Source organism: Perca flavescens, chromosome 7, assembly GCF_004354835.1.
Source record: "Perca flavescens isolate YP-PL-M2 chromosome 7, PFLA_1.0, whole genome shotgun sequence".
Classification (NCBI taxonomy): Eukaryota; Metazoa; Chordata; class Actinopteri; order Perciformes; family Percidae; genus Perca; species Perca flavescens.
In genome coordinates, this window is record NC_041337.1 from 21,479,280 (window position 1) to 21,502,359 (window position 23,080).

Here is a 23,080-nt window from a genome sequence, read left to right on the forward strand (position 1 = left end):
TGACTGTTGTTTATTCTGCATAATTTTAAATCTAAGGTCCTTCGGTTCAGTTTACTGGTGAGAGAAACCACTTAAACTGCTGGAAACGTGACACAAGCGGTCATTATTTTAAAGGCTGCCTGTTTTACATCTGGCTGGGGGACTACCGATGAAAATTAGCCTTTTGAGCTAACTCGGGAACATTTACATTGTTTCAATGTTGATTAATGCTCACTGTCCCCTTTCAAAAATAAAGAAATTGAAATTGAACCCGTCAGATCCACATTTATGCACAGTGACTGCTTGTTACTGGAGATGACGTGAAGTCTTACCTCCAAGAGGAAAGGCATCACCGGTGCAAATGTGTTGGTGCTGCTGGACAGCAGGGTGAGGGCTCTGCAACAGTGCATCCTCAAAGGGTAGTATCTTGATGTGGGCACTAGTCTATAAAGAGAGAGAAAAGAGTGGTCAATGTCTCCACCTGCTGTTGGCAAAATATACAGCAACACGGTAGTTTCACACAAATTAAGTGATATAACGTTATATGGCATATAAAGTTAATGTAATGACACAGCTGAAGTTTATCCGCCACAAAATAAGGAGGTAACATATTAGAGAAGATATTAGACTTTTACTACATAAAACTTCGTCCAATATTATTATTTTAAATACGCATAAACTCACACTTTTAGCTATTAAGTTATCAAAGAGTAGTGACAAAGATATGTACTGGAGCAGGGTATTTCAAAGTTGAACGATAAATTTAAAAAGGATTCCTTCACAGACAATTAAAAACATGACTACTCTGTTTTTATATTACGTTGAGGCCTTTTTACCGCTTTATGTACTATATTTACCATATTTCTCAATACTGACATATCCGTCAGTGTTTGACATTTTTCACTTCCGCCCTCCATGCCTGAATTTTCAGCACCACTGCTTATTACCACACCTTATTTATCACTTTCTGCCAGCAATCATTCTGTCACTCAAACAGTATTGTCACAGCAGGAGATCCTTTATTCTCAGTTCTGCTCTGTCCATTTGCTGCTGTGAGTTTTATGTTGATGTGTGAAGCTAAGTGTTGATATTAAGTGGATGTTCAGAACAAAAGAAGCCCAGCGTTAACAAAAGTGCAGGTGTTGTGGACCTTCAGGAAGGCCAGTTTGATTAATAGATCGATGAGTTTATCAGTCAGCAAGACACTGCACATATTTTGAAATAGATTTTGTCACTTTGTTAGTATGAATACAAATTATAGATTTTCTAATTTTGCAAATGCTGAGATTTTGTTTAGAGCTGAAAAGAGTGGCTGACTGGAGTAGATGACTGACATAAAATTTGTCTGCAACTATTTTCATAATGAATTGTCATTTTATTTTTTAAGCAGAAATGCCCAAAATGAGATTGTTCCAGCTTTTCAAATGTGAAGACTTACTACCATTGTCTTACATAATAGTAAACCAAATATCTTTGGATTACTTGATTAGAAAAGAACTCGAGGTAATGAAAATAATATTTTGTGTTTTTAAAAAACGTAAAGTCAACAGAAATCAAAAGCTATAAATGCATTGTAAACCAACGAACATCTATACAAAAAATGGCTCTGAAATTATTAGGGCTGGTCCTGAATGTCTGGATATTCGTTCATTGGGTATTCGGTTTTCAGTTGTGGGATTTGGATATCCGTTGTTTTTTAATACTGTACTAATATCTTTAAACGAAACAAAATATACATGTTGCACCAAAGTATTTCCATTGCAGCTAAGTGTGAAAGTCTTTACTAGTTTCTCTGAGGACAATGCTTGGATTAAGCTATGAGCAGTGGAAAAGTCTGCTAGCCACTAGGCTAATTTATTGGCTAATTTTTGCTGAAACACTGCAGCGCTTTGGCGCCATCTATAATGGATTATTTACTCAAGAGTAATAAAAGTACCTTTAAAGGGTTGATAGAATGCAAAACCGATTTTACCCTGTCATAGTTGAATAACGACAGTTCGGTGGGTAAATAAGACATGCATAGAAGCTAATAGTCCCACTGACACCCCTTTACTATGAAAATTTCATATTTTGAAACTGCCGCTGAAAACGGGCGAATCCCAGCAAAGCTGGAAGTTGACGTCAACCTCCCAAAAACCGGAACCCTTGTCAGCCCATGGGTGTATTAAGAGAACGGTCACGCCCCAACATTTACATAGGCTACACAACTGACTTGAGATCAGGTAGTCTTCCGAATCTAGGTCGCGCAGATCTCTGCTATTCCATTACAAAATTCACTTCTGAAACTTTTTTATGCGAGAAATCAACTATGTAAGGCTCAAATATGGGCCATTTTACGAAAATGGATGGCTAATTGCAAATTTTGTCCAACTGTGTGTCGGAATTCAGCTGCCGGTGCTGCATGTGTTGCTGCCTCGCCGCCCGACCTGCTTTCCTTCACACACCCCGGCCTGCTCTGAGGTACTTGGAGCTCAGTCACAACTGGCAGCCCACAGCACTCCATACCCGCGCAAAGTCACCGTTTTTTGGATAATGGACTACTAAACGCTGGTGCTCTGACAGAGCTCCAGGGCCTGCAGCTCCCCTCTCCCTGCTAGCTAAATGCCCGGTGTGTGTGAGTGAGAGCACGGTCAGCAATCTGTTACCACAGGTTCCAGTTAATCTTTTAATGTGTGTAATTATAATGTGTTGAGTTATTTAAACAAACGATTGGGGAAATAAACGCCGCTTGTCCGCGAGTCTCATTGATAGAGCTACATCTAGCCGCAGGCTCTATCAATGAGAGCTAGCTCCTCCTAGAATTTCTCTGAAATTCACAAATATTCATTAACTTGAAATCGGACACCGTTGTTAGCTTTATAAGACATTTAGGGAGATGTTGTATATGTGGCGTGATGAAATTCAAACTGTAAATATACAGAAATTACGCCAAAAATGAAGCTAACTATCCGTGATTTGTAGCTAGCCACACATAGCTAGGATTGAAGGGACAGTCATAGCTAACGAAACCCCCACTGTTCACAAAAATTCATTAATTTGAAATCGGACACCGTTGTTAGCTTTATAAGACCTTTAGAGATATGTTGTATAAGTGGCGTGACAAAATTCAAACTGTAAATATAGCTAGTTATGCTGACAGCCAGCCAAGATTAACTGGAACTGTTGTAAGAGATTGCTGGTCTAACAAGCTCGCTGACCGCGCTATCACGCTCACACACGGGCCATTTAGCTAGAAGGAAGAGGGGAGCTGCAGGCCCTGGAGCTCTGTCAGAGAACCAGCGTTTGGTCCATTAACCCCAAAACGGTGACTTTGCGCGGGTATCGAGTGCTGTGGGCTGCAAGCCGTAACGGAGCTCAATCGAGCTCAGAGCAGGCCGGGGTGTGTAAAGGAAGGCAGGCCGTGCAGCGAGGCAGCAACACAGGCAGCACCGGCAGCTGAACTCCGACACAGTCTTACCAAATTTGCAATAAGCCATCAATTTTCGTAAAAAGGCCCATATTTGAGCTTTATATAGTTGATTTCTCACTTAAAAAAGTCTCAGAAGTGAATTTAATAACGTAATAGCCCGACAAACAATGTATAACTTTGCAATGAGACCTGCTGTCGAGTCTCCCATGTGTTTCTATGTAGTTTGCTCAAACCAATCAGCGCGTAGCTCATTCTGAATATTCATGAGCATACCATATTTGGAAGAAAAGCTCTTGTTCCAAATAGAGCCATATTCACAGGGTAGTTAAGGGCCTAATAAAATAGCATTTGGGCAATTTTCAGCCCAACCAATGTTACATACCCCATTAGGAGACCTTAAGGAACAGTGTAAAATGCCCTATATAATCATTCTATCACCCCTTTAAATAATAAAAATGCATATAAATATACTCACTTCATGGTGCCAATTATGACTTGGCAGAGTGGATAGATGAGAGGCTGGAGTACATCACTGGGGTGCAGGGAGCTGAGAACCCGACACCAGAGATACAGACAGTGGATATACTGCCAGTTATACACCGACTGGTACGTTTCCTACAGAACACACACAAGGACCGTCAGTGTCACATTATTGGTGCTTAAAAAGGCTGTGAACCTCCATAAGAACTGAACTCTGAGTGTTCATTCAATTATGTGCTCTTTTTTGCAATGTGTTGGAGAATAACAAACAAGCAAACAACTCAAAAACATCAGGCTGGCATGCTGAACATGAATATACCAGAAAGAAACTTTGTGCTGCTTTTAATTGTAGTGACCAAGTGAATATATTATGTTAAAATCAATTTTAAGAATGATGTGACAATAATCCTCAAATCACTCATCATAAAATTACAAAACATGTATCCCTGTCATGTAGGAGAGCATTTCAAATAGGTCTTTGTATATCTAAGTATGTTTCTTTAAAGCTTTTACAAAAGCAGACCATCACCCTGAGCATTTATGCCACTTTTCCATTGCATGGTACTGCAACTTTTTTGGGTTCCCATTATCAAAAGTTGTGGAAGGTACCGGGTTTGTTTTTTGGTGCCAACTCGGTCCATGTTCCAAGCGAGCTGAGCCGATACTACAAGGTGGTGCTAAAATGCTGCAGTGTCTCCCATACATTGATTAATTTGTAGGTAGGTAGGCTACAGTATAAATGTTGACCGCCACATATTGATTTTCTATTTTTTTTAAATATTTAAAATGGATAAAATCTTATTGTGAGCGCAGCTCATTGATTCGCTCAGCCCATCCTAGTCCCTCTCTCAAACACATTCAGTTCTATCTGAACAGCCCCGCGGCCGCCTCCTCTCTGTGCACGACTGCTTAACCACAGTAGCCTCTGGATTTTAACGTATATCTATGGCAATGGCTTTCATGAGTTAACCTGGAACTCCAAAACCACAAGTCTGAAGGCTCCTCTCTGCTGTTGTTTTTCACAAAGAGGCTACCGTTACTGCTTGTTACAGCAGTTAACTTTGGTTCTATGTGAAAAAACAACAGCAGCAGAGAGAATCAGACGTAACATAACATACTTTCTGTCTGGGAGTTCCAGGTGAACTCATGGAAGACATTACCGTATGCTAGCAGTGTGGTGATGCCAGGCTTCGAAGCAGCGGACTGTGGGTCTAGAAGACTTCATGTAAGATTTCATGTAAATCACGCTCTCCTTGCCCCCTCCCCTCAAACCCTCAACAGTGAGAGAAATTAAATTTGAAACTGAAAAAAAATGTATGAAAAAAAACAGACTAAAAACAAAATCATTGAAAAACATCACAATACTAAAAATATTTATTTTTTCATAACTTCAACTTTAATAACTGAAAAAGTCTATCAGAGCCGTTCCATAAAGTGGAAACACAGCAATACACACAGTCGAAAACCAACCTTTTTCTTCATAGTCATGGCATTCCTTAGGTGGATGGCCAGCTGTCGGATGTAGATGAAGGCGTGCTGGTAAGTAGCCTGTGTATCCAGGGAGTACATCTCTGTCAGAGTTCGCTGCATGAAGTTGATCATGGGCAGCACATTGGGAGATGTGAACTTACAGTTTTGTACGTAGGAAATGTACATTTGCTGCAATGAGAAAGACAAACATTAGCAGGACAGATTAAAATACCAACTTGTTATACAAGCTAGGTGTGGTTTTAAGCATTTGGAATGAACATCAGATTAAATATTAAAATAAATGAAACTCTTTTTGTCTTTTAAGAAACTATTCTCAGCAAATCCTAGTCCACATTACATCCAGGTTTGCGGTGTACCCTTCTATTTGTGTATTACTCTGCATTTAGCTCACCTTGAGAATAGGGTTAAGATATGTTTCCTGCTTGTGTCTGCAGATTTTGTTGAGTGCCAGGAAGGCGAGAACCCGACTAGTCTCCTCCCCTGTGCTCCACTGCTTCATCAGTTGCTGCACGCAAAGACATGAGATTGCTTATAAGCACACCATTAAAAATCTTTTGCAGGGTTCAATTAAGGATGCCATTCCATGCCATCCTATGGTAACTTATGCCTTACCTTAACCAGGTGACGACACTGTTTGGGTAGACAAAGGTAATAAGGTGCGAGCTGGTTGGCATGCCGCAGGACAGCGCTGATGACTGTAGACTCTGTCAGACAGGATAACAGCTACAGGAAGAGAGTGAGACAAAGAGAACAGAGGTTAATACAGGAATGTTTTTTTAGGATGCAGAAGGACAAGAAAAAGAAAATATGGCATGTAGAGCTCTGTTATGAAATATATTTCTCTGCTCCTTATCTACTGTATCTCATCCTGTCAACCTCACAAGAATACAAGAAGCAGAACTCAAAGGGAGAAAAGAGCAGACAGACACAGAGGAGGGACACTTGAAGTGAACCGCAAAACAAACCTGAACTACTCCACTGAGATACATCTTGACGTCGATCTGATTCTTCTGCCACTTTGGACTAGACGATGGGAGCACTAGCCTGAGACAAAACAGAGGAAACAAGAGTGAGGAGGAGTGAACCATCTTTCCACAGTATACATTAAGACTATCAACAGGAAGTGATTTCAGAAGATGTAACATCCACTTCATACTTTTTCTGGTCTTTATCTGGCTTCAGGTTGAGCATCCTCTGCAGGGCCACATAAATATCTCTGATACAGAACAGGACCAAGGCGTTGAACACTGCAGACAGTATAGGCAAAGAGATATTTATGCATTTGTGGAATGTAAAATGTTGAATTGTATCATTCAGTACAAGTCTCTCCACCCAATACATTCAGATTAATCAAATATTTCACATTGTATTTTGTTAAAAACAGTGCAGTGTCGAGGTTGTAGGTTAAAAACTATTGTCTACTATTTTTGCCACCATATCTGGTCGTTTTTGTTAGGACTGTAAACCACTGCTGTTTTGTATTATATACACTGCTAAGGTATGTTTCTATTATGCTTTTATAAAAGTGAGTGGTACAGTAAACATATGTAGTTCCTATAACTTTGATTATTATTAATAATATGCAGGCGCTTTTTTATTTAATTAAAATAAATAAAATGAAACTGTGACACCACCCCCACAATGCCAATTTCAAACTGCATCCCTATAAAAACAATATTTAAGGCAAACTTTTTAGAAAAATCACAGCTATGAACTACATTTTAACAGCAACATAAACAGCATTTCAGTAGGCTATACGCTGACTGTGGGACATACAAAATTAAACTAGGGCTGGGTGTTAAACCTCAATAATTTTTGGTATGTGCTCTTGTATAGTTCATTTATTTTTAACTTCTACTCTTACAAGTTGTATATACCTCTTATTTCATTGATATGCACTTCTCTCGTTATCTATTAGTACTTATTTCTTTCTTTGCGCTGCTGCAACACCTGAATTTCCACTCTGGGGATCAATAAAGGTTTATCCTATTGGAATGACCAAATTGCGTCTATTGCACCGTGATTGATTTTGCCAAGTCTTGAATGCATTTCATTTTAAGTGGCTAAATTCAATATATTTTTTATAATGAAGTATCATTAAAGTGATGATGCTGTAATGTTTCCATCGAAATGCTACAGTTTGAATACAAATATCAAGCATGCTATTCTACCTGAACTGTCAGCCACTTTGTATCGACACTGAGCCCCTCCTTCGCCCTTGGTTGTAGCCACAGCAGCCTTAAAGGCCTGGGTGACTTCTCTGAAGAGACGAGGTGTTGGTTCTTTCTTCATAGCAGCTTTCCAGTCTTCAATCATTTTGTCTGTGACTTTGATAGTCTCCACTGCCTTCTTGGATTTCTTCGAAGCTTTCTGACCCATGTCATCATCTTCATCATCATCGCCACCAGAGCCGGCCTCCTACATGCAAAACACCACAATATGAAGATCTTTGTTGTCACAAGAGAACTCATCATGAATTCACACACCAGCAGCCAGTCTACCTCCAGTGCGGATGGCAATCTGTGATACTTTTTCTCATCCTCATCCTCAGAGGTGTCTGTGTCGTCAAAGTTTAGGAGCGTTTGGTCATTTGCTTGCAGAAACTTGTAGAACTCTGGATCTTTGTTCTTTAACCTGGACAGCTGCTCCTTGTGCTCAGTGGCCTTACCTTTCTTCCCATCATCTCTATGGAGAGAGAAAAAAAAAGCACAAAAACAAAAAAGAGTTGCTTGCCTTGACGTTTTCATATTGTTATTACCACCACAACAATAATACAGTATGTGTATATTAACTCATAGCAAAGGACTCACATTGTAAAGGCTGCAGATTTCAGATCTTTCTTTTTGTTCTTTTTTTGGAGTCCATTCTGTTTTTGAACCTCTTCATCAGAGTCACCTTCACCTGCAGAGTCAAAACCTGACAGCAGGAACTCATCCACACTGAGGTCTTCTAATTTCCTACAAAAAAAAAGACAAGACAACAGTTGAAAAAAGTTGGCCAACATGTAAGGGGGGGATTTGATAACGTTGTTACATGGTCTACAACAGTGGTTCCCAACCTTTTTGGTCCAAGGTACTACCACAGCCCTGTCAGATGATCTTACATTCCCCCCTTATCAATTCACAATGTATGTTCTAAATGTATAACACTATTCATTATATAAGTTTATATTATTATAAGTGGATATTGCTAATTAATTTAAACAACTAAACTGTCAATGTTAAGGTTGGTTTAGTCAGCAACTGTACTACTGCTAGTTGGGAGTGAAGCTGAATGTTTCAACCGTTTATCCATTACTTTTAGCTAACTAGCTAGCTATTTCAACTGTTTAGTCATTACTTTTAGCTATTTATTTCTACCATTTATGTAGCTACCTGTTTACAATCCTGTTTTCATGTGTTACAGCTGATATATTCTTTTAATCAAATCATAATTTCTATTTGTTCAAATTAGTTGAGCTGGTCCACAATATTTTCACGTAACCCCTGGCACTTGCATACCTGGTAAGTAACGTTACAAGTCCCCGTTGTTAGGAATCACTGGTCTACAGTTTTCAGCGTCAATTCAAACGATTTGTTGTTTAGCTGCCAGCTTGTGAGTTAACTAGCCAGTTCTCCATTAACATTCGTAAATTGTCTATTTTTAACAAAGAGAAATGATTAAACATGTTGCTAGAGTTTTATTGAAGCTAACTATTCCACAGAACCCACTAACATTAAGCTAGCGTTAACAGCATGGATGCTAAAGACTAATGGCTTTCGAAAACAATGTTAGCTAAAACGAGTCTTTGAAACCCCACAAATATACCGACTGGATAGACAACACTTTAACATTTAAAGCAAAATGAATTTGCCAATAAAACAAGTAATATAAAGCACATAGTACAAAGAAGGAATGCACATGCCTTTTCTGTTTCGCTGCCATGCTGGATCCAAAACGTGACGCCCTCAAACCTCAATACCCACAATCCCCTGGTGCAAAACCAAAGGGTTGGTTTTACGTTTCACGGGTGCTAAACCGTAAACTAGTTTACAAATGTAATAAGAAAAGAAGAAGCATAATTCCATGGATCAAACATTGTATGGGGCTTGTTTGATTTGTTTTTGGTATACATTAACACGTATCAATCGAACCTTAAAAAATATTAATAATAACAGACGGCGAGCACGGCAACCTCGATATTTCACCGTCAAAGCTGTGCATACAAGAACAAGCAGTGTTTTGGTGCTGCACGTGAGTTTGAATCATAGGGTTTGAATTAATTGATCAGCTATATTCACGAGATACAAGCAGCTGAAGACCCGCAGAGGAAGGGGTTTCCTTTTTAGTGTATAGTCCGTTGCGTTACTGCCACAAAGCTGGGCAAGCTTACAAACAGGAAGAAATCATTGCTGTCATATCGACACCGACGACGACTGGTGGTGAGCGTCCTTTCTTCCATTAGGCAGCGCTAACGTTAGCCCATTCATAGGCAATACATTGTGACTTAAACAGCCGTGACTTTTATTTTATTGTAATAGTAGAATGATAAATGCAAAGTCTCCACTTATGTTTTATCTTCAGAACTGGATAAGAATATTGGAATCTGAGTTTTTGCTGTGTGTTTGATTTGGTGACCGGGCTAACCGAGGTGGGGGGTGGTTCAGGTCCTGACCAATCATGGCGCTTCTAAGTAAAACCCCGCCTTTCGCGCTTGCTTAGATTAATTTATCGAACGTACTTCCTGACTCTTACCAGACAAAAGGTGGCGCTTAAGGTCGTGTGTGCTACGTCAAATAATAAACAAACATCCATTCAAAACGTTTGACACTTGCGCTTAAAGAAATAACATCCTGTGCATTTGCCACGTGCAACCTCCGTCCCACGGCGTCACATTTCATCAGCATTGCTTCTTTCACCTCCGGCAGTTCCAGCTCCACCTTAAACAAACCGATGTCAGCTTTTATGCATTTTTTTTTTTTTTTTGCATTGACGTCAACCGCATACAGCACGAAACAGAGGCTTTCTTCATATTTCGTATGCTTGAGTCAGAATATGGACAGATAACCAGACACTGGTATACATTTTAAACCAATCTGATTGCGGCAGCTGCTGATTTATCTCCCATCACTTTGAGGAAGACTCTGCGTCCAAGGATTACCGCAACACAATCACCGGTAAAGAAATGACACATTCATTCTCTCTATTGCTGCTGCAGCTGTTTTTCAAAATAGATGGAGTGGGGGTTGGGGTTTCTTAAAAGCACATAAGGAGACTGATATATGAATAGAAACATCCTTCTGTGCAAAAGAGATGACAACATTTCTTTATCCAACAAGATTGTGCATGTTTGTCAAGGGGCCACAGAGTCTTTGTGTGGATGTCAGCCAATGTTTTGAGCCAGAGAGGGAGAGAGGATTTTAAGAAACAAACCTGGGATGAACAGGACAAGTGCTTTATTCAGTTAGTTTATACGGGGACAATTGTGTTTACACTTATGCCTCAACCTCCTGTGTCTCCATGTCTCAATTTGCAGCATTGTCTCACGTTATTCCCTTGGGCATGAAAGCAGATTGTTCCCTCATAGAGGAACATGGTTGGTGTGTTTTTTTTTGTAGTCCATTGTGTTTTGGAAAATGAGACCCCAAGCTATTCGCCAGGCAGCTGTGGTGACATTTGAGATGGTCCTCAGTGGGACGGTACAGGGTAGTCTATTTAGTTGAAAGAGTGCCTCTGAACAGATGACAACATAATTATGATGCATTTATACTCAGAGAATTGGGTATTTGGCAGGAGAGACATCTGAAACTCAACTGTAACAGAATTGATATGTTGTTCTGTTTCAGCTTTGAGATTTGCATTTCTTGGACTTCAAACTTATAAATATTCTTAATTAATGAGGTTGTGATGGCTACCTATTTGTTCTAATAATAAGCTTGTGCTATTGTCAAACATGACTAATGAATTTAAAATGAAAAGTAAAGCATCACTAGCAGGAACTTAAGGCTATTTTTTAACAACACGTGTGGAAGTGCTCCATCAGAGGTATCGCAGCATTACATTCAGTATACTTGAGTGAAAAAATTCTCTTGCTGAACTCTGATTTAGGCCTGTGATGTTTCTAATTTAGTTCTAGTCCGATTTACCTCATCCAGTAGTTTATTATTGAAATTGTTAAGAGGATAACCCCTTGAGATGAAGCATCTCGTTTTCGAGGGGGTCCTAAGTGTGCCTTAGTGCATCCTAAATATTCATCAGACAACAACTTCTAAGATGCTGCGTGACGATGGTTATGCAACATTCTGAAGTGTGTTCTCCATCTGAGAGCAGGGCGGATGAGTGTACAAAGGAAAAGGCTAACTCGGGCTACATCCTCCTCTCCTCCCACCCTGCCTACCCGTGTGTGTGTGTGTGTGTGTGTGTGTGTGTGTGTGTGTGTGTGTGTGTGTGTGTGTGTGTGTGTGTGTGTGTGTGTGTGTGTGTGTGTGTGTGTGTGTGTGTGTGTGTGTGTGTGTGTGTGTGTGTGTGTGTGTGTGTGTGTGTGTGTGTGTGTGTGTGTGTGTGTGTGTGTGTGTGTGTGTGTCACAGCTTATTCTGGTGCAATTAAACTCGTGAGTCAGGAGTCATTGCAATTAGTTAAACCAAGACTGTCCAATAGATGAGAAGCCTGTATTGATTTGATACCAGTTTAAGTATAATGTCCAGCTATTGACTCTATTGTCATAATGCGATTTAATCAGTCTTGACACCAAATTTCAAATAATCAGGCCAGCCAACCTACTACACTTTGTAATTGTACTGATATTTCTGTCATAGCTGTCAGGATGCATACTATAACAGAAGCAATAGATACAAAGATTGCTCAGGACACCTGTCATAACACCTGCCTCTTGCAGGTGAAAAATGTTTCTGATGACAAAAGACATTTTTATAAGTTAATGACATTGGTATTAAGTGACATAAAAATGATTTTCTGCATGTTTCAGTTGCCCAGAGTGCGGCCCAGGCAAGAGCCCGTGACCGCCACATCAGGCACCATGATGGAGGGGGGCATGCAGCTGCTCAACCGCGATGGCCACAGCATCTCGCACAACTCAAAGCGCCACTACCACGACTCCTTCGTGTCCATGAACAGGATGCGACAGCGCGGTCTGCTGTGTGACATTGTGCTCCATGTCTCCAACAAAGAAATCAAGGCACACAAAGTGGTGCTGGCATCCTGCAGCCCCTACTTCCACGCTATGTTTACGAGTAAGTTCAGTCCACTTGTGCCTTAGTGCTTTTATCCATAAAGCCCAGGATGTTGCATGCCTCAGACACTTTAGGGCTCTGATATCAAACTGTGCATCATTTTGCTCTGTTGCTCAGAGGTTGATAACACAACAACCCGCATGTGCAGTGAATGCCACCTCATCCTTTCAGCATCATCGCTTCCTTCCCCTTCTTCCTGTCTGGGGCACAGGTGGTCAGATGAAGTGTGTGTGAGTCTCACATTTCCTCCCGTCACTAGGCCTTTGTGAGGGTAAAATTTGTCTCCAGACAGTCAGTTGTCAACTTTGTTAAAACAACAAAATAAACGGACAGCAACAGATGAACTTTTGACATTTGACATGGCCGAACGGCCACGTGTCCGCATGACTAAACAGGGAGGCAATATATCAGCTGGAGTTTTACTGGTTATAACTCATTGGAAAATGTAATAGCTCTCGTTCTGTGTGACAATGCAGATGAGATGTCGGAGAGTCGGCAGACCCATGTCACCCTTCATGACATCGACTGTCAGGCTTTGGAGCAGCTGGTCCAGTATGCCTACACAGCAGAGATTGTGGTCGGGGAAGGCAATGTGCAGGTATGTGATTTCAGATTTATAGACAAGATTGTTAAATTAGACTTTTAATTTGACACAATTCATCAAAGTGCAAACCGACTCAATGTATTTTCACCTGTAATTGCACTCTTTTTAGACGTTGCTCCCAGCAGCCAGTCTGCTGCAGCTCAACGGGGTACGGGACGCCTGTTGCAAGTTCCTCCTCAGCCAGCTGGACCCCTCCAACTGCCTGGGCATCCGAGGCTTCGCTGACACGCACTCCTGCAGCGACCTGCTCAAGTCAGCCCACAAGTATGTCCTGCAGCACTTTGTGGAGGTGTCCAAGACAGAGGAGTTCATGTTGCTGCCACTGAAACAAGTAAGATTGATGCTTTTTTGTCTCGTGCGGTGTCTTCTGCCAACTGGTGCTTTAAAAGTGGCATATTCATAGTGGGAACCGGTTCTTGGTAGATGTGTCTACTGGTAGTGGCTTCCTCAGTTTGACAGTCACCATGGGGAATATGGGTATACAAGTAAAATACTTCAATGTAAAAGCCACTGCCCTCTAGACTAAAAACATTTTCTGATCAGGCCTAGTCTCAGTTTAATTTGCAACAACTGGTGGGAGTCATATTTCTTTAGAATGTCATTCATCCATCCAATCCACCCAATGGCTTAAAAATATGCCAAAGAAAACATCAAAGATAAACATACAGTAATATTAATTATTATTAATTAAGTTTCTGCATGTTGTTTATGTTGTTTTTCCCCACTAATATGAGCATAGCTGCCTGTATGCGTTTTTCACATTAGAGGCTCCCCAAGGGAAGTGGCCACAAGCATGCTGTTATTTTTCCTCAGCAAGCTGCATCAATCACTGTCTCTTGTGGTTTTATCATTCCACTGTGCTGCCATAGAGCTAACAGCATTGCATACTTCTCTGAGGTGTATATAGGAGAGTTTCTTATTTGGTTTGACCATTGACCATTTCCAGCCACGGTTTTTGGAAATGTAGGTACGATTTAGGCTTGCTAATTCAGTATCAGCCATCAAGTGGGCCTACTGTGGCCAGAAGGTTGCTAGTTTGATTACCAGACAAGCGAGATAAATGGCTGAAGTGCCCTTTAGTGAAGTACATAACACCAACTGCTTCATTAGGACCGCTCAGCAGCCAACAGGTCAGACTGTGGTTGTACTGACTCTTAGTGTGACTGCGCGTTGAGCAGGAGGTTCCTAAAAAAAGAGAAACTATGCCGCCGGTCAAATTAAGGTTAACAAACAATGTAGGCATAGTCTCTGATCCAAACTTAAAACAAAGTCAACACACAGGATTGGGACCTGCTGTCACTGCTAAATTTATTTCCAAGTCTGATGATAAGGGAGTAATTATAGGAGGCAGACATGCCTATGATTTTAAGTAAGAGTATCAAAACACCATTGTGCTAATTGTTTATATGAACATTTCTGAATAGTCAAAAAGTACTGACATTTCTCATAAACATGTAAAATGCACTAAATAAACCTCACAATATTAGACTCTAATCTAAAAGCCCAGCAAGTGATATGTTCCTCCAGTCAGGTGTAGGAAGGGTTTGTGTTGATGTCTCAATAAAGGAAAGAAACGCATCATCTCTTCTATGAATTGGCATCTGTTTCAAACAAACGCCTTGTTGAGCTTAGCTAGGTGAAGTACCAGAAGTACCAAACAGCTGCCAGCATCACTTTCCCATTATCTTCTCAACTCTCTAAGGAACAATCCCCACTGCTTTAAAAAGATTGTGTGTATGAACGTAAAACAACATGCTTCACTCTCTCGGTCTGTGGCCTTCAAAGCCTTGAGACTGAATCTGCAATAGGAGTGTGTGCACTGTCCATTGAAACAGTGAAAATTAAGCTGCATAAAGGCAAATTAATAATAGACAATTTTCTTTTCTTTGTTTCTCTTTTTCTGTCAATCTATTTTCTTTGGCTCACTGTCCCATTCTATCTGCAGCTGTTCTGTGTCTGTCATAAATCTGCATCAGATCTGGATTTATGTTCTGGCTGCTCTAAAGGACTGTGAGCTCACAGAGCTGTGAAATATGCACCATATTTCTTTTCATGTTCTGTGAAGGAAGTGGCAAGGCATGACAGGGTTGTGACTAGTCTGCTTTGGTGATGCTTCACTGATGTAGATTCACATGCATGCCATTATAAAAACAACAAAGGATGGATGCATCCTAATAAATACAAGGGCAGTTGATACACTCCTAAACCCAATCTCCTCCACACACCATTTATTTAATGTGATGCAGCATCTACATGCAGAGGTAAGGGAGACTGCAAGGTGGGGCAGTGGCAGCAATAGTGGCAGTATTTCTCTGTGTGACTGTGGTTTAGTGCAGGCTGTTCCTGGGAGGTTGCTAACTGTTGCCCTGATCTGGCCAGGCAAGACAGCTGCAGCAGCTGGCCATTCTGGCCCCACCCAGCCATGCCAGCTTTGGGTTGACATGGGAACAGTGCCAGCCAGCCACTCACAGACTGCAGCAATCGTTATGTCACACACACACACACACACACACACACACACACACACACACACACACACACACACACACACATGCATTGATGTGTGAATGTTAAAATGGTAAATTATTTTGTATTGCTTTATTTTGAATTGGGTGATGCTATTTGATGAGTGTCATTTTGATACAACGCAGACAAAATCCCTTTCAAATATCAAATATAAAATCAAATATATCTCAAATATCAGTCTGGATAAAGTACAACAAATCAAAGGAGAGAAAGAGAGGCAATAGTTCAGCAGTCAAAGTCAGGTACAACATGCAGGAACTAATACTGTCTGAGGCCAATGCAATTTACCTCCTGTGTGTTGACATGTTTTTTTTTAAACAAATGCTTTTGCAAATGCTTTTCTGATCACAATCACTCACTCTTGTAAATTAGTATATAAAATGTCTCTTCACATCTGCTTTGTCTCGTCCATCCAGGTCCTGGATTTGATCTCCAGTGACAATCTCAACGTGCCATCTGAAGAGGAAGTGTACCGGGCTGTGTTGAGCTGGGTGAAACATGATGTAGATGGACGCAGGCAACATGTACCGTGGGTAAGACTTTCTTACTTATGTTATTTCTCAACACACAATGTTTTCTAGTTTGACTATACTCTGTATAAAAAAAACACCCCCATCACATTTCCTCTATTCCCCTTCTCCTGACCCTAACTCAACACCCACCATCTCTCTGCCCCCATTAGTTGATGAAGTGTGTGCGGCTGCCACTGCTGAGGCGAGACTTTCTGATGAGCAACGTGGATACAGAGCTGCTGGTGCGACACCACTCCGAGTGCAAGGACCTTCTGATCGAGGCTCTCAAGTACCACCTGATGCCTGAGCAGAGGGGAGTCCTCAGCAACAGCCGGACACGCCCGCGGCGCTGTGAGGGCGCCAGCCCTGTACTCTTTGCCGTTGGTCAGTGTGCCCCTGAAGGTACCCATTAGGGTACACTTAGGCCACACTTCAATTAACTTTAGCTTCTGAAGTCACTGCAAAATTACAACTGGGAGATGACGAATACTGATATGATTATATGAAACAAGATATTGTCTGGGATTAATATAGCACAGTCATATAGTAGTTTAAATGTTTTCCAGGTCTTAGTGGGTGCATTTCAATGAAACATTTGTTTGAACTCCTTTGACTGTTAAAGCTGAATGAAATGACAAATTAATACCACTTCCTGAAATTCTATTTTATCCAGATCAGATTTGGTTCATCCTATCTCATTATGTACCTAAGTTAACAATGTTTTGTTGCCGTAGCCTTGCACAGCTTCCCTGTATTGTTTGGTCTTAAAAAACATACCTCTTCATACAGTATATCAAAATATAAATCTCCAAAATGATCAGTCAATAGTAAAGCGCAATAAAGACTGTAACTTGATCCTGCATTGGGCCCAGGAGTAAACCCAGGTCTCAGCCAAATTCATCCCAAAACCCAGAAACTTGGAAAAATTCCTCTGAAATTATGGCATACATTGGCCAAAATCACTATGATCCTTTAGATTATTGGATTTTCATATTTACTTTACTGCCTGACTGCATTTTTTTCACCATATTGTGTTGGTGTGTGTCTGCAGGTGGTGGCAGCCTGTTTGCCATCCATGGAGACTGTGAGGCGTATGACACCAGGACTGATCGCTGGCACATGGTGGCGTCCATGTCCACTCGGCGGGCACGGGTGGGCGTGGCAGCCATTGGGAACAGACTTTATGCCGTTGGAGGGTGAGTGAGAACTATTGTGTTGACCTTTGTCCCAAAACTAGTTAACCTACCATCTCATCCCTTTCCTCAAACACTAACTAAACCTTTTCTAAAGATGAAGATTTGGCAGGCGGAACGTGGAAGATTTATAGAATAATCCTGAGTGGTTTTGCAAAAACGGCTTCAGCCTTGTGCTCCCAATAAGATGTTACAAGCTTTCCTGTAATGTAAATGTAATGCAAAATGCCTCTTTAACTTGACTTTTTTCTGTTTAATTTTGGGCAACATGCTTTTGTGTCAATCATCAAAAACCTTTTCTGATTAATTTATATCCATATCTCCTCAGGTATGATGGAACCTCAGACCTCGCCACCGTGGAATCCTACGACCCCATCACCAACACCTGGCAACCTGAGGTTTCCATGGGCACAAGGCGGAGCTGTTTGGGTGTAGCGGTCCTGCATGGCCTTCTATATGCTGCTGGAGGTTATGATGGAGCTTCCTGCCTTAATAGGTACTCACAGACTAAGCTTTTGGTAATGAATGCTAAACATCAAGATACTTTTAAGCTAGATTTGCTACATTGTTGCAGCTTTTTTGTTTATCTTGATGCTGTTTTCTAGGCCAGGTGTCCTATTAAATACAAGTAAGTATTTTTCTCCTCTTTCAGTGCAGAGCGTTACGACCCTCTGACCAGTACATGGACCTCCATTGCTGCCATGAGCACCCGTAGGAGATATGTCCGAGTAGCAACTCTGGGTAGGAACTTGCCAGAATCATAACATCATGATAAACATCCTGTTCTATTGTATGTTTATGTTTCACTGTCTGCATTTTAACGTCTGAAATCAAGAGGGAGTTGCCACCTTGGTATTCGACTGCTAATATTCACATTCTCAATGTTTACTCCCTTTTCCCCTCCAGATAGCAGCTTGTATGCAGTGGGAGGTTATGACAGCTCCTCACATCTTGCAACAGTGGAGAAATATGACCCCCAGGTAAATTGAATGCTGTTAAATTTATCATCAAAGTAACTTGTCTGTTGCCAGGATCAACTGAATTTGGAGACGTAAAGGGATACGCCACCGTTTTGTTGAAATAGGGCTTATCACGGTCTCCCCAAGCTGTAGATAGGTGAGCCAATGCATTTTTTGTGCATGCATTGTTTTAGTCCGGTGCAACACTGGCAGCGCCACCGCTAGTTAGCTTAGCGTAGTGAATGGAATCCTATGTTGCCAGTTAGCATTTTGTGAGTAAAAGTGAGCCAACAAAAGACAAAAAACAACCTAATTGGCCCGCCTATCTACAGCCAGGGTAGACCGTGATAAGCCCTATTTCAACAAACGGTGGCGTATTCCTTTAAGTGCACAATATGTATCTATGAACATGAAAACATGAAATGATGTTACCAATTCTCTGTCTGTTGATGTAATGAACAGAGCAACACGTGGATAGCCATTGCAAACATGCTGAGTCGGCGCAGCAGTGCCGGGGTGGCCGTGTTGGACGGCATGCTGTATGTCGCAGGAGGCAACGACGGCACCAGCTGCCTGAACTCTGTGGAGCGGTTCAACCCCAAGGCCAACACCTGGGAGGGGGTGGCCCCCATGAACATACGCAGGTGAGCCTGCACCCACAGTTCATATTTGTACAAACAGAATGGTCAAGTTTAGTATGATTACGAAAGAAGTGAAATCAAATTTGTAATAACTCAAACATTAGAGAATAAAACTGCATAGGAAAAATAAGCTTTGCAAAGATAAATGTTTATGAGGATGGACCTGGAATGGGTCCAGGGTATGTAGATTCAGCCATAGCCAACTGAGCCATCACGACTCTGTTCTACTATTCCAACTACACAGGTTCACCTTACAGTAATGAAATGCTGAAATGCATTGACCTCAAATGCACTCAACATTTTTTTTTATTATCCTTCTTTTCAGGTTTCCAAACAAACAATGGTGGGGGGTGGGTGTTAAACATTGTGGTTAAATTATAAATAAATTGACGATAACAATTGTCTGCATGGAGCTTGTCAAAAGAGTACCCATGCTGCGATTATATAGGCATAGGATTTAGGGAATTTGGATGTCTTCTTTACTGCCTAAACCTTCTTAAGGCATAAACATCAAACAGTCGGCTCTTTCTTAAATCTTAGAAGATGAAACATGTCCTGCGGATGATTATCAAAGGATGCACACACTTGCAGCATTGTATTGATACAAGATTGGCATCAGGGTGGGAGATTTTAGAGATGTAGCAGTCTTGGATTTGAGGACACATCAGCAGATTCACTTGTTCCCCAGGCACCTAGACACACACACACACACACACACACACACACACACACACACACTGAGACACACTTTCTTGTGTGTGAGTCAGTATACTAGAAGGCAGGAAACCTGACAACGGTTGACTCTGCAGCCCTATGAATAACCCATGTGTTAATCAGCTGTGTGATCTTTGAGTGCTTTTCTTTTCCAGTTGCTGAGAGGCTCCATTTACACAGTCCAAAAAATTACACTGTATTGACCACTAATCTATCACTCCTCTAAACAATTTTACTCATGAAAATACTGTAGAATAATTGTCTTGGCCAAAATAATCTCACTATATTGTATGTAATCAACACTCAAACATTATTTGGACTGAATCCTCTTTGATGGCAGAAAAAGATCTGTTGTCTGTTTTTTATTGTCCCAACAAGCCTCATTATTATTTACTATTATTAGTGCAATGTATAAATTAAAATATATCAGTTATTGTCCCATCTGTACTTCTCACAATCTCTTTTGTCATATTTTACTTTTTCTACGCATGTTCATGCAGTGGGCTTGCATTTTGTAAATGTAATGCAAAGCCCACGCTGCTTCCTGAAAACTGTAAACCATTGGCACTTTTTAATAAATCTAGTTAGCTAGATTAAACAGAATGCATAGAAATTAATATTCATTCTTGTGTTGAAACAAATATGCTGAATTAGATTTTTTTTACCCCCGCTAGGAGCACCCATGACCTGGTGGCAATGGATGGCTGGTTATACGCAGTAGGAGGTAACGATGGCAGCTCCAGCCTCAACTCCATCGAGAAGTACAACCCGCGCAGCAACAAATGGGTCGCGGCCTCCTGCATGTTTACACGGCGCAGCAGTGTGGGTGTCGCTGTGTTGGAGCTGCTGAACTTCCCACCACCCTCCTCACCCACCCTCTCGGTTTCCTCCACCAGCCTTTGACACGGGGTCACCGCTTGGCTGACCTCGGCCTCTGCTGCTACATCCCAGACTGGCTCTGGGAAGAGACGCAATTGCTCGGTTTGAGACGGGGAGCAGGAGTACGCGAGTGGACAGGTAAATGGATGGAGTGGGGAAAAAGAGGGAAGGTGTGGATAGGGCTCCTGGCTTGGTTATTATACAGTACCCTCCATAATTAGTGGCACTCATGCAGTGGGTAAAGGTTAGCCAAACATGGTTTAAAAAATGTACAACATAAGTAATGAACTTTAATTTAAAAATCAAGGCAATTTAAAAGTTGTTAATGTGCAGTACCCTTTAATCTCAAAAGTATTAATTTTTCGTGAAAAGTTAAGGGATGCCAGATGAATTCTGAAAGATCCACCAAGAGGTTTTTTGATTTCATGGTTAAACCAATCTTGCTGCTCTTTACCAAATTTTCCATTCATTCTGGACTAAACTGTATCTGGTCTGGATGCCTGAAACTCCACTGTATAGCTCCACCATACAGATACCAGCTCCCACTCTCCAAGAGTACAAAGATGTTTCCTGGTGTGTGAACATTGACCGATCTTTCCTCAAGCTCCACTTTTTTCCCCCCCCACCACTCCAGTGTTTGACACACTCATAGTGAAATGTGGTGGACACTTTAATTCTGTCATGTGTGACGTAAATGTTATTGTTTCGATGTTGCTGTCTTCTGCATCTTTTAATGTCAGAATTATTTTGCAATAATGTACAAAAAAGGAGAAACTGAATGATTTCACTTTTTGAATGTAGCTTCTTGACTGGGTATACCATGCATGTGTTTACTTCTTGGCATTGACTCCCAACAGGAGGATAAAATGTTGTAGTGCTGCTATGCCACAGTAGGTGGCAGTAACAGGCAATGTTATAAACCCTTCCCACACTGCAAGATCGCATGGACACAACCAACAAAAGAGAAGTTAGGCCCTCAGAACTGTATGAGTTAGAATCTTTTTTTTTTTTTTTTTTATATATATATATATATAAACACAGAAGAATTATGTTGAACTATATGTATTTATAAAAATGTATAAATTCTAATATATTCTGTTTTAAAGATGCTTAAAGAAGGAAACAGATTGTTTTTAATATTTATTTAGGTGTGATATCGTCAATGAAAATGACAAAGAGAATGTAGGTGTGAGAGAGGTAGGCTAGTTGTTCAGACTGTGTGCATTTGGAGTTTCTCCTGGTTAAAAGGACCGATTGTTGCACTTTGATATGCAGCATTTTATTTACATTTCCTAATGTTCCTTCACTGCCACAAGCTTGATCTCACATGAAACTGTCTGCTATATTTGTGCAAAAGGCTTTAACTGCTTGCAAACCTATAGACCAGTCAATGAAAGGACGCTATATTGTCTTTAATCCTACTTAACAATTAGTTTAAGTGGACATGAAGGTGGATATAATCCTTGGACACAATGACCGTCTAAAATTACATTAAAGCAGAAAGTACTAGTTTACCTACTGTGTTCCAACACTTGACACTAATGATAAATGCTGTTGACACTTGGTGCTGTCATATTTCCTTCCATACATAATCAAGTGTGGTGTCTTGTTATATTACATACCTCATTGTTGAAATGGATCTGACTCTATTGCAACAAAGTTGAGCTAGAAAAAACTGTATAATTACCTACAAATATTCTGGCTTTAGAGCATGTGGTGGGTGACTTGGGAATGTCACCACTTAACGTGCATTGTCTAAAATAAATGGATTACTTTGAGTCTTCTTGACTCCGTTAATTCCCGGATTCAGTTAATGTGAAGCACAGTGATACTATTCCAAACTTCTGAGAAGTTGCTTTTTGAAGGATTTTGTTGATCCAGTTCTGTTTATCTATAACTACCTTACTTTTCATTTGTTAGAGTGAGGGGCTGTGAGGGTCTAATGAAGATGCTGTTATTCTGTAAAGTCGCTGTGAGTCAGTGCCAGACTTTAAGAGAAAGGCACACAAAACCACAAGACTTTGGCCTCCATTCTGCAGATCGATCTGTAAATACAAAAATTGCTCATCTTAAATCCAATTTCAATGTGATTGTAGCTTTGTTTTAGTTTCTGTTCAATGTGGTGATAATTTTTTTTATTTATAATATGTTTATTTATGAGGAACTTTAAAATATTGAATTTTGCACTATTGCGAAATGGAGCAATACACTGTAAAAATGAAATAAAGATGTTTTCAGATGTGATAACTGCCTTGACGAGTTTAAAAACATGGGCATTCTGGCTGAGACAAAATGTAAAACATGTCATACACGTTTTATCCATGCATCTGAAAAAGTGTCTCACTATATGTCACTCTGGATCAGAGAAGCAGCTAAATGCCAAATGAAAACACAACCATACACACAAACAAACAACCACACACACACTGAAGGTTGTGTTGCTAGGCTCACTATAAACTGTTG

At 40.7% G+C, this 23,080-nt stretch overlaps 2 protein-coding genes across 3 annotated transcripts in view; one reads left to right on the forward strand and one right to left on the reverse strand.

Moving 5' to 3' along the window:
• noc2l (NOC2-like nucleolar associated transcriptional repressor) overlaps positions 1 to 9,894 on the reverse strand; it is a 27,364-nt gene extending 17,470 nt beyond the window's left edge. Inside the window, exons 1-11 of the mRNA XM_028582416.1 lie at positions 9,264 to 9,894; positions 8,170 to 8,316; positions 7,861 to 8,044; positions 7,531 to 7,777; positions 6,516 to 6,606; positions 6,325 to 6,403; positions 5,972 to 6,082; positions 5,751 to 5,864; positions 5,339 to 5,527; positions 3,864 to 4,003; positions 312 to 423 (exon numbers count right to left, since the gene is read on the reverse strand). Of these exons, the coding sequence (XP_028438217.1) occupies positions 312 to 423; positions 3,864 to 4,003; positions 5,339 to 5,527; positions 5,751 to 5,864; positions 5,972 to 6,082; positions 6,325 to 6,403; positions 6,516 to 6,606; positions 7,531 to 7,777; positions 7,861 to 8,044; positions 8,170 to 8,316; positions 9,264 to 9,283 (1,434 nt within the window). The 5' untranslated portion in view covers positions 9,284 to 9,894. The remainder of the gene's footprint in view (positions 1 to 311; positions 424 to 3,863; positions 4,004 to 5,338; positions 5,528 to 5,750; positions 5,865 to 5,971; positions 6,083 to 6,324; positions 6,404 to 6,515; positions 6,607 to 7,530; positions 7,778 to 7,860; positions 8,045 to 8,169; positions 8,317 to 9,263) is intronic.
• klhl17 (kelch-like family member 17) lies at positions 9,390 to 22,814 on the forward strand. Of its 2 annotated transcripts, none has more exons than XM_028582418.1 (12): positions 9,390 to 9,780; positions 12,325 to 12,589; positions 13,066 to 13,187; positions 13,303 to 13,524; positions 16,136 to 16,252; positions 16,402 to 16,615; positions 17,283 to 17,427; positions 17,753 to 17,920; positions 18,077 to 18,165; positions 18,331 to 18,404; positions 18,846 to 19,027; positions 20,413 to 22,814. In XM_028582418.1, exons 2-12 carry the CDS (start codon positions 12,376 to 12,378, stop codon positions 20,639 to 20,641), a joined length of 1,776 nt encoding a protein of 591 aa, XP_028438219.1. In that variant the 5' UTR covers positions 9,390 to 9,780; positions 12,325 to 12,375; the 3' UTR covers positions 20,642 to 22,814. The 2 variants fall into 2 exon arrangements, with proteins under 2 accessions (XP_028438219.1, XP_028438218.1); XM_028582417.1 differs by lacking the exon at positions 9,390 to 9,780 and adding an exon at positions 10,180 to 10,515.
• Positions 22,815 to 23,080: the final 266 nt, after the last annotated feature.

Coding starts and splice junctions, on each gene's coding strand:
- klhl17 (XM_028582418.1), top strand. CDS start 12,376: ATGATGGAGGGGGGCATGCAGCTGCTCAACCGCGATGGCCACAGCATC. Junction 12,590..13,065: donor CTTCCACGCTATGTTTACGA/GTAAGTTCAGTC, acceptor GTGACAATGCAG/ATGAGATGTCGGAGAGTCGG. Junction 18,405..18,845: donor TGGAGAAATATGACCCCCAG/GTAAATTGAATG, acceptor TGTAATGAACAG/AGCAACACGTGGATAGCCAT.